The 13779-nt window shown below is 41.1% G+C and overlaps 1 protein-coding gene across 1 annotated transcript in view; it reads left to right on the top strand.

Annotated features, from left to right (window-relative positions):
• Positions 1 to 9048, top strand: part of LOC114137445 (potassium voltage-gated channel subfamily H member 8-like) — a 32236-nt gene extending 23188 nt beyond the window's left edge. Inside the window, exons 12-15 of the mRNA XM_028006018.1 lie at positions 4999 to 5273; positions 7525 to 7634; positions 7730 to 7782; positions 8253 to 9048. Coding sequence (XP_027861819.1) covers positions 4999 to 5273; positions 7525 to 7634; positions 7730 to 7782; positions 8253 to 8885 — 1071 coding nt within the window. The 3' untranslated portion in view covers positions 8886 to 9048. The remainder of the gene's footprint in view (positions 1 to 4998; positions 5274 to 7524; positions 7635 to 7729; positions 7783 to 8252) is intronic.
• Positions 9049 to 13779: the final 4731 nt, after the last annotated feature.

The raw sequence follows: 13779 nt of genomic DNA, 5'->3' as shown, positions 1-13779 counted from the left end.
CCTCAAGGGACCCTAACACATCTGACAAAATGTAATGTCTGTTGCTTGTTTCATAATGGGTGACTGTGATGTTCTGATTATGGAAAGCACTTTGCACCGCCTTGCTGCTGAAATGTTCTACACAAATAAACTTGACTTGACGAAACGCAGAGTCCTCAAGCTTAAACTTGCACTCGTCTCCTAAGAAACGCAGGAGGAAAGCCATCCTCAGCCAGACGGAGCACAAAATCCCCTCAGCGTGTTCCACCTCTGCTGAGCAGCTTTCTCCTCGTTCGGCATGCTCTCTTGTGTTCTCCTCAGATGCTGAAACGTCAGGAGATTTGTCTGGAACTGTGAAGACAACCGACTTTCCGGTTACCATTTCATTTGCTCTTTCTGGGTATCGCTTATCCACCTGCTGCTATCAAGAGCTTTTAATAGCCTCCTTTCATTTTAATCAGCAAATGCATAGTGTTTCCACCAGCTAAATTACAGTGATCCAAATTACTCTTAATGCTTTTTTTGTTTGTTTTTGTTTTTTGTTAGCTGATTGTTGATTGCGCCTTATATCACATGCAGGACTGTGGGAAATGATTTGCACCTTCACAGATTTCTCCTGTTTTTTCTTTTCTTTTTTTTTTGGTGTCACACTTAAACGTTTAAGTTGGGTAAATTAAATAGGGACAATTTTCAAGCATGAACACCTTATTTAAGGTCATGCTAATTGTCTCAAATGGATTTCACAATTCAGATCTGCTTTACTGGCCATATTGGGTTCACAAATGAGGAATTTGACTTCTTTGTCAAGCGATCACTGAGTACAGACCTAAAGCATAAATATGTAAGGTATAGAGGGATGAAAGTAGAGCACAAATTCAGAAAATACACACGAGTGGCAGTTTAATGTGCCATCTTCAGTGGAAGAGTCCAAACATGATTAAAGGCGCTCCAAAACCTTCATTTTTGCATAATCCAAGTGTGCTTTAGATTAAGGTCGCAAATGTATAGCTTATATGTCTTTAGTCAGGGGTCTGCAGGGTTCAGGGTTCATCTGTGACCTCCTGGACCAAATGCTGATGCGCTCCCTGGAGTAATTTTGGTTGGCCGGGGAAGGTGTTCCACGTTTTATTTGTGAAAGAGAAATTGATTTTCTAACTACTAGTGGCAATTCACGGCTCTCCACTCTTTACATCTAACATCCGGCTCCCACTTTTGCCCAACTGGAGATGTTTGATCAGAGTTTATTTTTCTACCTCCTGCATGACCGCTCACAGCACCCTCTCTATCTTAGACTTTTCTAATCTACAAACTCCTCTTCCTCCAATTTTAAATTTTTTTTTTACACAATGCCTTTGCAGTTGAGAAGGATTAGCCATCTGGTCTGTGTGTGTGGGGGGTGAGCAGAGGAATCCACGGTTTCTGCTTGAGAGGCCGCCAACAGATGACAGACACGAGCTGCGGATTCAGATGCTGGGAATCTCGCGTCGGATCTCAGCTGTAGTCCACACATGAATGAATAGCTTCTGTTGGAAACAGCTAGGTCACATTTTCTCTGTGAGTAAACATGTTAATTAGAGCAGTGATTCCAGGGAAGCATCAAGAAAGAAGAAAGAGGGAAATGTGCACCCTTCGCTTAAGAATTAAAATATCACCGCAGCATGTTCTGAGGTTTATTTTTTCACCTCAGAAGTGCAGGTGCATTCTCAATAATTGGAAATATCACTAAGAAGTGATTTTGCTTCGGTGAAACTAATTTGATGTGGATTCCTGGCACACAGACTTTGATATTACAGAGGCTGACAGAGTGCTGGGTCTAGAGATGTTAACGGGAAGTTGAGTGGAAGGAAAATATGCGGTAGAAGAAGGTGGATAACCACTTCCAAACTGCTGAAAACGATTCACTGAAAAAGAAAGTTATACAGTACAATACATAAACTTACAGAAATGTTATGTAAGGTATTGGCAGCTACTATTTTAACATCACTTAAAATAAGAAGCCCATTTTTCAAATGGTTTTATTTTGTTTACAGACGACGCTGTTTAATTTCAGAAATCAGAATCTCACAGGTGCAACTGCAGGTTTGGTGTTGTGGAGCCAAATTTCGGCCCTCAGCCAGGAGGTAAGCAGGTGGAGAGCAGGAGATGGCTTTAATTAAAAAGAAAAAAAAAACTGCACATCAACGGGAGCAGCTCTTATTCTGAAACACTGCCAGCCAGAACAAAGCAACGCTCAGAAAGCAAGGATCCAATACAAGAAACCTGAAGTATGAAGTTTTCTGCATGCTAAATGCTTATAGGGGCTGACGTTGCTTTTTTCTGATTAAAATAGCAAACGATTCTTTGTCCATTTGGGGGATGTTAATAGACTGTGTGCAAAGTATTGAACTTTCACCCCAAGAAGGTTAAGCAATACAAGCAATGACACATCATACTTGAGACACATACTTACAGGACTTTAACAAAATAAAGCAAATTTTAGATACACCTTTATGTGTGGCAATAATATAAATAATAAACATTGTGACCACAATTTTAATGAATATAAACCGAGAACATGAACTTAAAAGCGTGCAAACCAAGCTGGAGCCACAACCAGCAGCCAGGTGGAGGTTATTCACCCAACTCTTTTCTGCCCTGATGCTCCTTCCACTCATTGCCCGTCTTTATGCCAGCTGAGCTGATCTCCTGACTTCAGCTTCATGTCTGCTAGAGAGTCCTGTCAGTCCTCTAATTTCATTCAGAGAAGCCCCGCTGCATTAAAAATCTTTGTTTTGTGATTTATTTAAAGTATTACAACAAAATCGCAACTCCACAGCGTTTCATTTGATAAAGAGCAAATATGACTATGTTGAAAACAGTGATGAACTTCTGCAAATCTGGGTAAAAAAAAAAAAATTAGAAAAAGGGGAAATTGCCTGCATAGGAGTAAGCATATTACATGCAACATATCTATGCACGTGCAGGGAATTCAGTGGCGCATCCTCAATCGACCGCGGTGAGAGACTAAAAATAGCGCCGTCAGATGGGTGGGGGAGGGACAGGGTCATCCCTAACTGGATAAAAATAGAGCACCAACCAGATGGAGACAAGACGATAGAACATCAGGAATGAAGGGAAGTGGCAGGGGAGGAAAAGAGGAAGAAACTCGCTGATATTTGCATTCACGTGCCACCACACAGAGTCACAGCCGTGTCTTCACCGCGTCTAGATCTATTAGACTCTTCTCCTGAAGGCTTAACCTCACCCCTTACCCTTACCTCAAGCCATGCTTCACCTTGAGATTAAATTATTAACATCATGTCACTGCAGCGGCCACGATGTGACTGTGCAGAGAATCCCACATTACAGTTTCATAGACCTACATAGCGAAGCCCGGCAGATTTGTCCTTGCACAAAGACGGAAAGTTCATCCTCAGTGTGGAATCCGAAACTGCTCCTGGCTATATTTCAGCTTGCAAAAAGCATGCATGGTGCCTGCATGTCACCATGCATGATTACCCTCGCAGAATGCACGCGTTTACATCTGAAAACACGCATTATTGTGTTGGCACGCTGCTTTTTGAGGCGGCACGTGCTGCTCTCACATAAACAGACACTTGATTCTAAACAGTCCCTTCTCCACTCACTCCGCCCCCCCCCCCCCCCACCCCTCCACTGCTCCTCCACAGGCAAACCTCTGCTAAAATTAAACCTCTGTGATCTATAAATACCAGTCGGGCATGTGAGCCAAGAACTGGATGGAGAAGACGGCAAACAGAGGGTGTGAGACGGGTGACAGAGGGAGATGGATAAAGAGTGAAGGGAAGAATGAAAGCTGTGTTTTAATCAGCTTTGAGAGAAAATGTGCAGAATCCCCCCCCAAAAAATAACATGCATGCATGTAGCAACAATGACTGCAGGTCTGCTTTAATGCAACTTGTTGGGGTTTACAAACTAAACAAGGCCCTTCACATTTTTCATCTTAAGAACTCAGACGATTTCCATGCCTGCTTGATTTTGAATGGAGATGCTTCTTTGCAGTGCTCTCTGTTAAGCTGAATGGACATCAGCACTAATGCGGCTCTTGTGAATGGCGTTCGTTCCCTTTCACTTTTACTTTTAGTGACTCAACTGCACCCCCTCCTGACCCAAAAGGGAAATGACAGCAACCGTAGTCAGGCATGAGAGGTTTCAAAAATATGAGATCATTACTGTTAAGGAACAAATAATGAATAAAAAAACATAACACTATGTGCACCCAATAAAGAGACCGTTGAGTATGTGCAACATTATAGGAACATTTAGCATGCAGGTTTTTGTAAGTGATTATAATAAGAGAAATTAGGCATATTTCTTAAATGTGTGAGAGAAAGTAGCAATTCACACAACATGGCCAAGGTGAATAATACTGGAAACTTGGTAATCTCAACTTGGACAAAGAACCCAAAATGTTTAGTTTAAACTCAGAAAAACTTACAGTTCAATGTTGTCTCCGATCTGGCAGAGTTTTTTTTAAAACTTGCAGCTGGTGTCTCTTCCCCACACTTCTTCGTAGCATGAGTACTTTCTATGAAAAGGGCAAACAAAGAGTAAACAAATGTAATAACTGCAATACATCTTGTTGTAGCTCTATCTAAACAAGAAAACAGCAACAACAAGGGCACCAAAGTTGTCACAAAAGTTAAGTATTTGGGTTTAAGCTGGTCTGTTCAGTAAAAGTCCAACCGGTGGTGGATATACTCTTCTGAATTGGCCAGACCACAAAATAGCACTCGTGGAAATGATGCAGTAGAGGCAATGGTACCAAAAGGTTTATCTTCTAAGTAAGGGACACAATTAAACATTGTATTATATGTATTATATGCAGTGTTTTTGGATGTCTTTTTATTATAGTTGGTCATTACTCTTGTTTTATCATAACTGTAAGTAAAAGAGGTTGTTGAACAGCAGCTGTTAGCTTGTAAGTTGTTAAGAATATGAGAATAAGTTTTAGAACAGAGGTCAAGAATGTCTCTCCAATTTGTGATTTCCTTCATCCAGGCAGACTATGAGAGCAACGGAGGCCTTGTGAAGAAACTCCCCTCCATCAAGGAGGATGAGGAAGGGTCCGGGTCTGAGGGGGAACACTCTCCTCTGCCTAAGATCTCTTCCTTGGGGAGGTTGGGCCGAGGTCTGCGCTCTCCTCTGCGCTCCCCGCTGCGTTCCCCACTGCTGCCACCGCGACCTTTCAGGCCGATAAGTGAGCCGGCTCGACCCTCCAGCCTGCAGATCCCCGTGGTGAGCTTCAGCTGCCTGCAGCCGGACCTCAGCCCTCGGTAAGGAGCCAGTTAACTTCCATCTCTGTTGAACTTCACCCCGGCATTGATCTGGGTTAGTAGGATTCAGTCCTATAGAAATTCTTTAACGAATGTTTTCATTGTATGTTTTAAAAATGCAAAGAATGGGTACCTTTGCATATATCTTACCGTTTTACAGTCGCATCTCTGTCTAGTATGGAAGTAAACCCATTCATAAACCCCAGAAGACGGATTGTGAATCTAGGCCACTTAGACACACTCTTCAGGTCTGTAGATATATGGAAGTCTGGCTGGTAATTGTCATGCAGGTGTGTGCTGCTTCTCTCCAACAGTCCATCATCTGCTGTCGCTGAGCACGACCTCTGACCTTCCATCTTTTGACAGCTGGACAACGTCTCAGAAAAGCTCTCCTTGTAATGATGTATTTTTAGGCAGGTGCAGGAAGTCTCTGGCATTGAGATTTAAAAAAAATAGAGGCAGGTTGCAAGGCTACAATGGTTTCAGGATCCTGAAGTGTTTCTTCTTTTGTAAAGACTTGACAAGTCTCAGTGGCTTTTTGTTTACTGTAACCTGGACTCCAAACTGGCACCGCTCTCTCAGACCACATCAGGATGCAGGAACGATACCACAGGTATCGTCCATGCAATATACTTTTCTGGCCATGACCTGGATGTCATCTGGAAAATTTTGTACATATATGGAATCCATGTCTAATGGTAAGACTATGGTCTAACCATTAGATCAGAGTCCAAGAAACAGTTAAGAAAGAGCAAAATCCTCAAACTCACAGTCCTCTGGTAGAGGAAACTAAGTTGAACCAAATCCACCCAGGTGATTAAGGTGAGTGGGAAGTTATTAAAAATTTGAGGTTTTTGCACCTCCACCATCAGTTTCAGCCACATCACAGACAAGAAGTATCTTCATTAGCTTATCAACTTCATTTGGAAGGCTGCATAGTTTCTAGTATCAGTGGAACCAGAGTAGACCCATCATCACTGAGCCACCACCATGCCTCCAAATGGACACAATGTTCTTTTCAGCATAAGCTTCATCTTAAAACTGACAAGTTTCAGTTTTTATTCCGATCTCAAAACTGTTTTTGGTTTATTGATGTAGTTGTAAGCAAATTGGAGGCGAGTTTTCTTGTGCTTTTTGGGTCAATAGTGGTGTACGGCTTGGAGTTCAAGCATGAAATCCTTCAAGCTTAGGTATGTCCTGTGTATGTTCAGATCTTGATACAAGTCTTTAACAGTCAGTCAGGAGTTTGTAACCAAGTGATTCCTGAAAAATCTGCAGGTGGAAGTTAACTTCCTCTCTCTGCCAAATCCAGTTGTAACTACTGTTCTAAGCAAGAAATGCTTCCTACTATATTTCTAGGAAGATTCAGTGACTTTGTCTAGTTTGTGACTTCTTCTCTGAATGTTTTAGAGAATTATATCACCATATATTTAACATGCAACAAAATGTTACTATGAGCAGTCCAGGTATTTGAGGTGTTTAACCCAAAAACCGATGATGGGGCCAATAAAACCATTTATTGCTCCTGAAACTGCATCTTATTTGCAAAACGCCTACTTTTTAGATTAATTCTAGGTAGGGGATTAAATAATTTTCGGCACAACTATGAATGCTGCTTATCAGAAATCACCCATGTTTTGCAACCATGTTTTGGTTGGAAATTCCTGCACAGACAATAACAGTGCTACCATTAGCACTGCCACCTTTTTTCTGCAAACTGTCTCATTAGCATAAATTGACTGAAGCTATTCCTGCTCCCAGAGGGACGGACGTCGCTTTCGCAGCCCTGAGGAGAAGCTGTTTTGAGTCCGCCATGAGGAGAGGCAGTGGATTAAATCATGAATCAAGTCGAAAGTAAAAATTTTAATTGAAATGTTTGCTGATAGTCTCTGGCTGTGCCTCAATTATATCTCTAATTAGAACTTTAATAGAACTCTGTGGGATTGGTTTATTATTACAGCATCTCTACAGCACTAATGACGACCCTCTACTCTCTATCAAGTCTGGTGCTAAATCTAATTAGTGTTTTGCTTTTTTTTTGTTTTTTGTCTGCTGTGGAGACTAAGGGTCTTTTTTTGCTTTAATAAGGTACATTTCGATTCCAGTCAAATGCAGTGTGTGCCGTTGTTTTAAATGATCTGCTGCCCCCATGTGGAACGTCTTTCTTACTGCATCATAGTTATTTAAATCAAGCTAGATTCTCACTCACTGATTGAGATGACTCCAGATCTTTTTTGCTGTGAATCTTCAGGTTTGTGGATGGGATTGAGACTGAAAACCACACCAGCTCGGCTCAGAGGTTTGACTTTTCTCCCAGTGCGACGCAGAGTTTTCTCCCCAGCCCTGATTTAGCCACCCCAGGTGACAGTTTGCACAAAAATTACCACAAAAAGCAACAAATAAGTCGATCTACGTTTAACAGCTTCCTGTTTCAACGCACTGTTATGTGTACCCAGGAGCCCAGGACGGAGGAGACACCATGGAGACTATTGAAAAGCTAAAACATGAGGTAAATTTGCTCCCCCATCTAAAAATGCGAATAGTAAATTTTCTTGATACATTTTTACAGAAAGAAGCATAGATGTTATTTACTTTATGTATTTTTAGTTCATTCAAGTGTCCAGGAACTTTTAATGAGCAGGTTTGTGTTTTCCTGGGGGATGAATATGTGATAGAGGTCCATTTCTATCCTTTAAATGTTTCAGATGTCAGACTCATTATAAAATCAGACTAAGATAATCTGAGTAAATACAAAATGCTGTATTAATTTATTGTCTTATTTCAAGTGTACAAAGGTATTTTTACTAGAAACTTCACCAAATATTTGGTAATATTTTGTGTTTTTTGCCATGCAAATTGGAAAGAAATCCTAATAAAATATCATGCGGTTGCTGTCTGACCTCATTAATTGCCCAGTGATTTGCACAAATGCTCAACAACTTGCAGTGTTTCTCCTCCATCTCTCATCTCTTTCCCCAGATGTGCATCCTTTTACGCCAGGTAACAGCTGTGAGTCAGGAGCTGCAGGAAATGACCCGCCTCCTAAAGCCTCTCTTCCACAACTCGTCCATGCTGCTGATGCCCTGCACCGTGACTCCGCCCCCCAGCGTATCCCCTCGCTGCTGCTCGCCAGGCCCCACAGTTTTAACCCAACAGGCTCCAGCGGATCCGCCGGACAGACGAAATGAAGCTGACCTCCACTCACCCCAGCTGGACATGGGAGCCGAGTTTCAGGGGCAGTTTGATCCCCTCCGTTGCTCCCTAACCATCTCCCCTCCCCCTACCTCCCAGCAGATCCACCCCGCTCCCCCGCTCTCTCATCGCTCAGCTCCCCCTTCGCTCAACAGCTCCCCTCATGAGCACGCCGCTGTGTCGCACCCCTGCCTTTCGACGTCTATCCCCTCCCTCCCATTGGTCACCACTCCCCTCCTGGTAGATTTATCAGAACCAGGCACCAAGCTGCAGACCCTGACCCTCCCAGCAGCATCCCACTCACACATCCAGCCCTTTTTCCAAACCTCCAGCATGGCAACAACAAACTCCCAGATGCCCATACTGAACCTGCATGATGTGCAGCTCAGCTTCGTCGATGAGGGACGGCCGTCAGTGTGACGGGACTTTAAATCAGATCTGAACCGACGGAGGCGACACGACTTACTGCATGATGAACAGTCTGCCTGAAGTTTGCCATGTTACAGTGTAAATATGATGTTTTTAAGCTGTTCTCATGAGCACTCTGTATGAAATCTGATAATAAACTTGCTAAGCAGTTTTACTTTATGGGTTTGGCACTTCAGTGATTTTAGAAACAAATTAAGGGAATTCTGGGAATTGGAGAAAGTAAATCCTCAGGTTTGAATTATTAACTTTACAGATGCTCCTCTTTGTTAACTTTGGGCTTTTAATGATTTATTTTAACTATTTTCGTCCGGAGTGGTGTAACTACGACTGCCTGGTGGCTCAGTTGGTAACACTGTTGCCTTGCAGCAAGAAGAATATAATGTGAACTGCATTTAAAACCAGAATTGAGTTTAGATTTTTGTTGTTATTGTTTTAAAAATCCCCAGATGGTTGAAGCGATAAAAGGCTTCAAAAAAGTTGAAACCAGCAGTTTAAATACACTGAATAGGAAAAAAAACTATTTTGTTCCTTATTCCCATGACAAATTGAGTCACACTAGACTTTTGTTTTGTCTTAATTTAATTCGAACTACCAAAATTATTTATATTCTCGACGTGCCAGTGGCTTAGCCAGAAGAAAATAAAGTTTTCAAACAAAAACTCCTTAATCTGGTAAGGACTTGCAGGACTTAAGAGGTAAATATCAAGATTTGCATGTTAAGTGCACACACACTTACACAACTATGCATTGAAATACTGCTGTATTCTAATCAGATATTTAATCCTTCAAACTGAAGTGCTGTTTTTTTTTTTAGATGCAGGGTCACACAAGGATTGTTGTTTGTGGTCTCCTTTGATGTATCTTCGCATGTGTTTATGTAAAGTCTCATTTTGGCCTCTTTTATGCCATCTGAGCCCTCTGTAATTGAGACAAGTGCTTTGTCATGGGAACCAGATCCAAAATATGACTCCATGGTTCCACTGCTGCTCCTGTTCCCCCCGCCCCGGAGAGAAGATGAGGAATTACTCCACAAAAAAAAAAAAAGAAGTTCAACCACTGGAAACCTCACACTCTTTGATGATTTTGCACAATTTCAAACAAAAAGAGGTTCTCTCTTGTCTTTCTCATGCAGTGGGAAGGGAAACAAAAATCAACCTGTCAGCTGTCTCCGCGCTCACTAAACCGTAACATTAACAGACGCCTCTAACAATGATTTTCCTGTTTAAATTTATGCTTACATTAAAAAAAAGAGAGGAACAAAATAACAGTTGGACTGCTTTAAATTATGTCAGGTAAGTGGAACGCAATGGGAAACAACCCACTTTAATCAATCAAAATATGCTGCAACACATATTTATATAATTTCTGTTTAAACTTAATAAAGTTTGTTCTGGAAATATAAGAATATGATGACATTTTTAATAAATAAAAAAATTCAGAAGGTACAGTTTTGGCATGTTATGAATCCAAGTATGGAAACGCAGCGCTCTCATTGGTTCAACGTCGTTACCACGGAGTCACCACAGTGAGGCAGCATTTCTATTTGTACCATCTATGGTGGCCACTTAACGCTACTGCAGTCTGGGGTCCTGCTTAGGTTTCCTGCTGGATGAACATTTGTTAGGGAAGAAATTATAACTATTTTTGTTAGAGCTGTATCAGCAAACAGGAAATGTCTCTATTTTTGAGTCCAAAAAAATGTGAGGTTATAACAGATGGATTTTATTGCACATTTAGTTTTTTGTGTCTTGTTGTTTTTCCCGTAGTTATTTAAATAATAATATGGTACAGTCTGTGTGTATTCGCTTCTGTATGTGTGGAATGATAAACTGCAGTGGATCAATGCACTGATCCATCATCACTGATTATGAAAACTTCACACTGGTCCCCATCCAACTTGGACCCTGTACCTGTCCAGTGTTTATCCGGGCTCTGGGACATACTGTACATCTTTTAGGTGAAATGAAATCTGAAAAGAGCAATCGTCTGAGCCTTTTTCACCTTAACCTCAAGTAAGATGCTTCTAATCTGCCATCCCTGTTGCCACTGTACGCTTTTGTCCCATAGTTTTTCCTGCCCCCAAACGTTCCATTCATCAGCTACATACAGAAACTGCAGAAAGTTTCTTCAACGTCTCCAGCCAAAAAAACGAAGCTATTTTCCAATTAATTGTACTACTGTAATCAAGATGCATACTTCCATCTGAGATATTAACCCTATATGCCTATTTTTAACCATAATACAATAAATACAAATATAAATTTGTTTCATAATTTTCTTTTTATCTATGTGGTTGCTGACTTGCCTCCCACCTCTGGCACTAATTAAGATAATAACATTATTTTGTAGCCCTATTGATTATATTTTTCTAGCATTGCATTTTTGTTTTTGGAAAATAACCCTATAGTATTGAAAATGCTATTAATTATTAAGTATTTTTCTTAGTATCAGGACCAACTTTGAAAATTTAGGTACGCAACAATTCCCCCCTCTCTATATACAATGCTATTTCCTTATCTCTAACGCATTTTTTACTTAAAAATTGCTTCAACAACATGTGATCTAAGTCAACTGGAGGAATAGCCAAAATGATTTACTCTGACACCATAATGCAACCAGACCCACATGTCCTTAGTGTGCTGCCAGTAGAGCACACACACACAAAATAAAAGAAAAAAATCAAAATTTGATATTACTTGACTTTTAATGTTTTAATGTCAATTTTGTAGAGGAGCATTACAGTTATAAAGATATAAAAATGAGCAAATTAGTACTGGAAGTTGACTTTTCTGATTGTTTTAAGTGCTTGCTCCTAAGTTCATACACACTGTGTAAGTTAGGTAACATAAACACAATCAGGAGTGCTTGATGATGAACAACATGACTCTCTGCTGAAGCAGGTTAAGACCCTGGCATGCTTTCATTCAAGCCTTGGGAAGCCACTGCTAAGCCTACATGATGCTGAGTGACTTGCGGTGGAATGTCAAACACGTTTAAGATGATGCTGCACAGGTGGAGTGTTGGCAGCGACGAAAACCACAGAGGAGGAGGCAGACGGGCTGAGTGGTAATGATAGGTGACGATTCCTCCATCTTAAATAAATCAAAAACTGCTGACCACGCTGTTGGTTAGCAGCAGGCCTGTGATTTGGACGAGCCGGCAATGAACAGACCGCGCATATTTGGGAAATCCCGATCAGGATGGCCTAATTTTTGTTGCCCTCCTTGAAAAGAAAAGGATATATGTTTTTGATGATTTATTCGCTGAGGCATTTTAACCTCTGACCAGTCATGTTATTTTTTTCCCCCCTCTGTTCCCAGTCATGCTGGGCCAGCTGCCACATAGTTCCTGCAAATGAGTAACAACATGGATCCTGTGAAGTCATTCCCCTAAAAAAAAACACACAATGTGCAGAAAGACTAATAACAACTCATGAAGCAATTAAAATTGACCTACTAAAATAGATCATAAAACTAAATACTAGCCCTTTATAAAAGAAATCAAGGTCATGCGCTTTACTGTATAGATTTGTTTCTATTACAGGGAATGCCATTGACAGGACCATTACTGTCATTATAGCCGTATTCTCTGAACGTTGTCCCTTTCCAAAAGAAAATCCTCCTGACTCAGCACTACTGTGTTAACCTGTGTCTTGTTCCTAAATAAAACCATTTGCAGAACTACTACAGTTAACTTTGGGTTAGTAACTAACTAACTCTATCTGACTGTATTATAATGTGTAGTCAAATTATTCAGATTCTATGTAGTTAGATGAAATGGAGCCACATAAATAAACTAAATTGAAGCCATTTCAGCTGATTTATGGGTACACCTAAAAAAAAATCATATCGTGGAAAAATTTCAACAAATTTTTGTCCCTCATGTTAATGAATGCAGAAGAAAACATTACAAAAAGGCGTCAGAAATGAAAAGAGGCACTGACTGCACAAAGGATTGTGGGAAATGTTGCATTAAGGGAACAGGAATATGAACATGGGCTGCACAGTGGCGCAGTTGGTAGCACTGTTGCCTTGCAGCAAGAAGGTCCTGGGTTCGATTCCCGGCCGGGGTCTTTCTGCATGGAGTTTGCATGTTCTCCCTGTGCATGCGTGGGTTCTCTCCGGGTACTCCGGCTTCCTCCCACAGTCCAAAAACATGACTGTCAGGTCAATTGGTTTCTCTAAATTCTCCCTAGGTGTGAGTGTGTGTGTGCATGGTTGTTTGTCCTGTATGTCTCTGTGTTGCCCTGCGACAGACTGGCGACCTGTCCAGGGTGTACCCCGCCTCTCGCCCGGAACGTAGCTGGAGATAGGCACCAGCAACCCTCCCGACCCCATTAGGGACAAGGGTGAACAGAAAATGGATGGATGGATGGATGGAATATGAACATTCCAGCTTGTATCCAAAAAAGTGGTGTCAAGGAAATTAAAGTATGTTTTATAGTTTCCCTTTTCACCAGCAGAGGGGACAAAGAACTCCGCCTGAGAGTGATGTGAAGCCGAGATAAAACTTCTAAAAAATGGTCAGAACTTCAGTATTTTCTTGAAAATAATAGATGTTCAGTCAGATGCACCCACTTCTAATTATACAGTATCAAGGTGTGACGTTCACATATTAATCACCTTCCATCATATTCCCCCCCCTCCTCCTCCTGTTCTCCTGCCATCACAGCATCTGGGACATTAATAAGCTTTTCTAAATCTGCCATCACATTACTCATTTATGGTTTGAAATAATTAAGAAGCGCTTCAAATTCCATCCCAGCCTACAAGATCTCAAGCTAAACACTTACTTGGTGTTTTTTTTTTTGTTTTTGACTTAAAAGAATGTGTTTTTTTGTTGTTGTTGTTTGGAAGGAAAAAAGATGCAGTTGTTCATACATGTT

The sequence above is a fragment of the Xiphophorus couchianus genome, chromosome 22 (genome assembly GCF_001444195.1).
Source record: "Xiphophorus couchianus chromosome 22, X_couchianus-1.0, whole genome shotgun sequence".
Lineage (NCBI taxonomy): Eukaryota > Metazoa > Chordata > Actinopteri > Cyprinodontiformes > Poeciliidae > Xiphophorus > Xiphophorus couchianus.
This window is presented reverse-complemented; position numbering and strand designations above follow the sequence as displayed.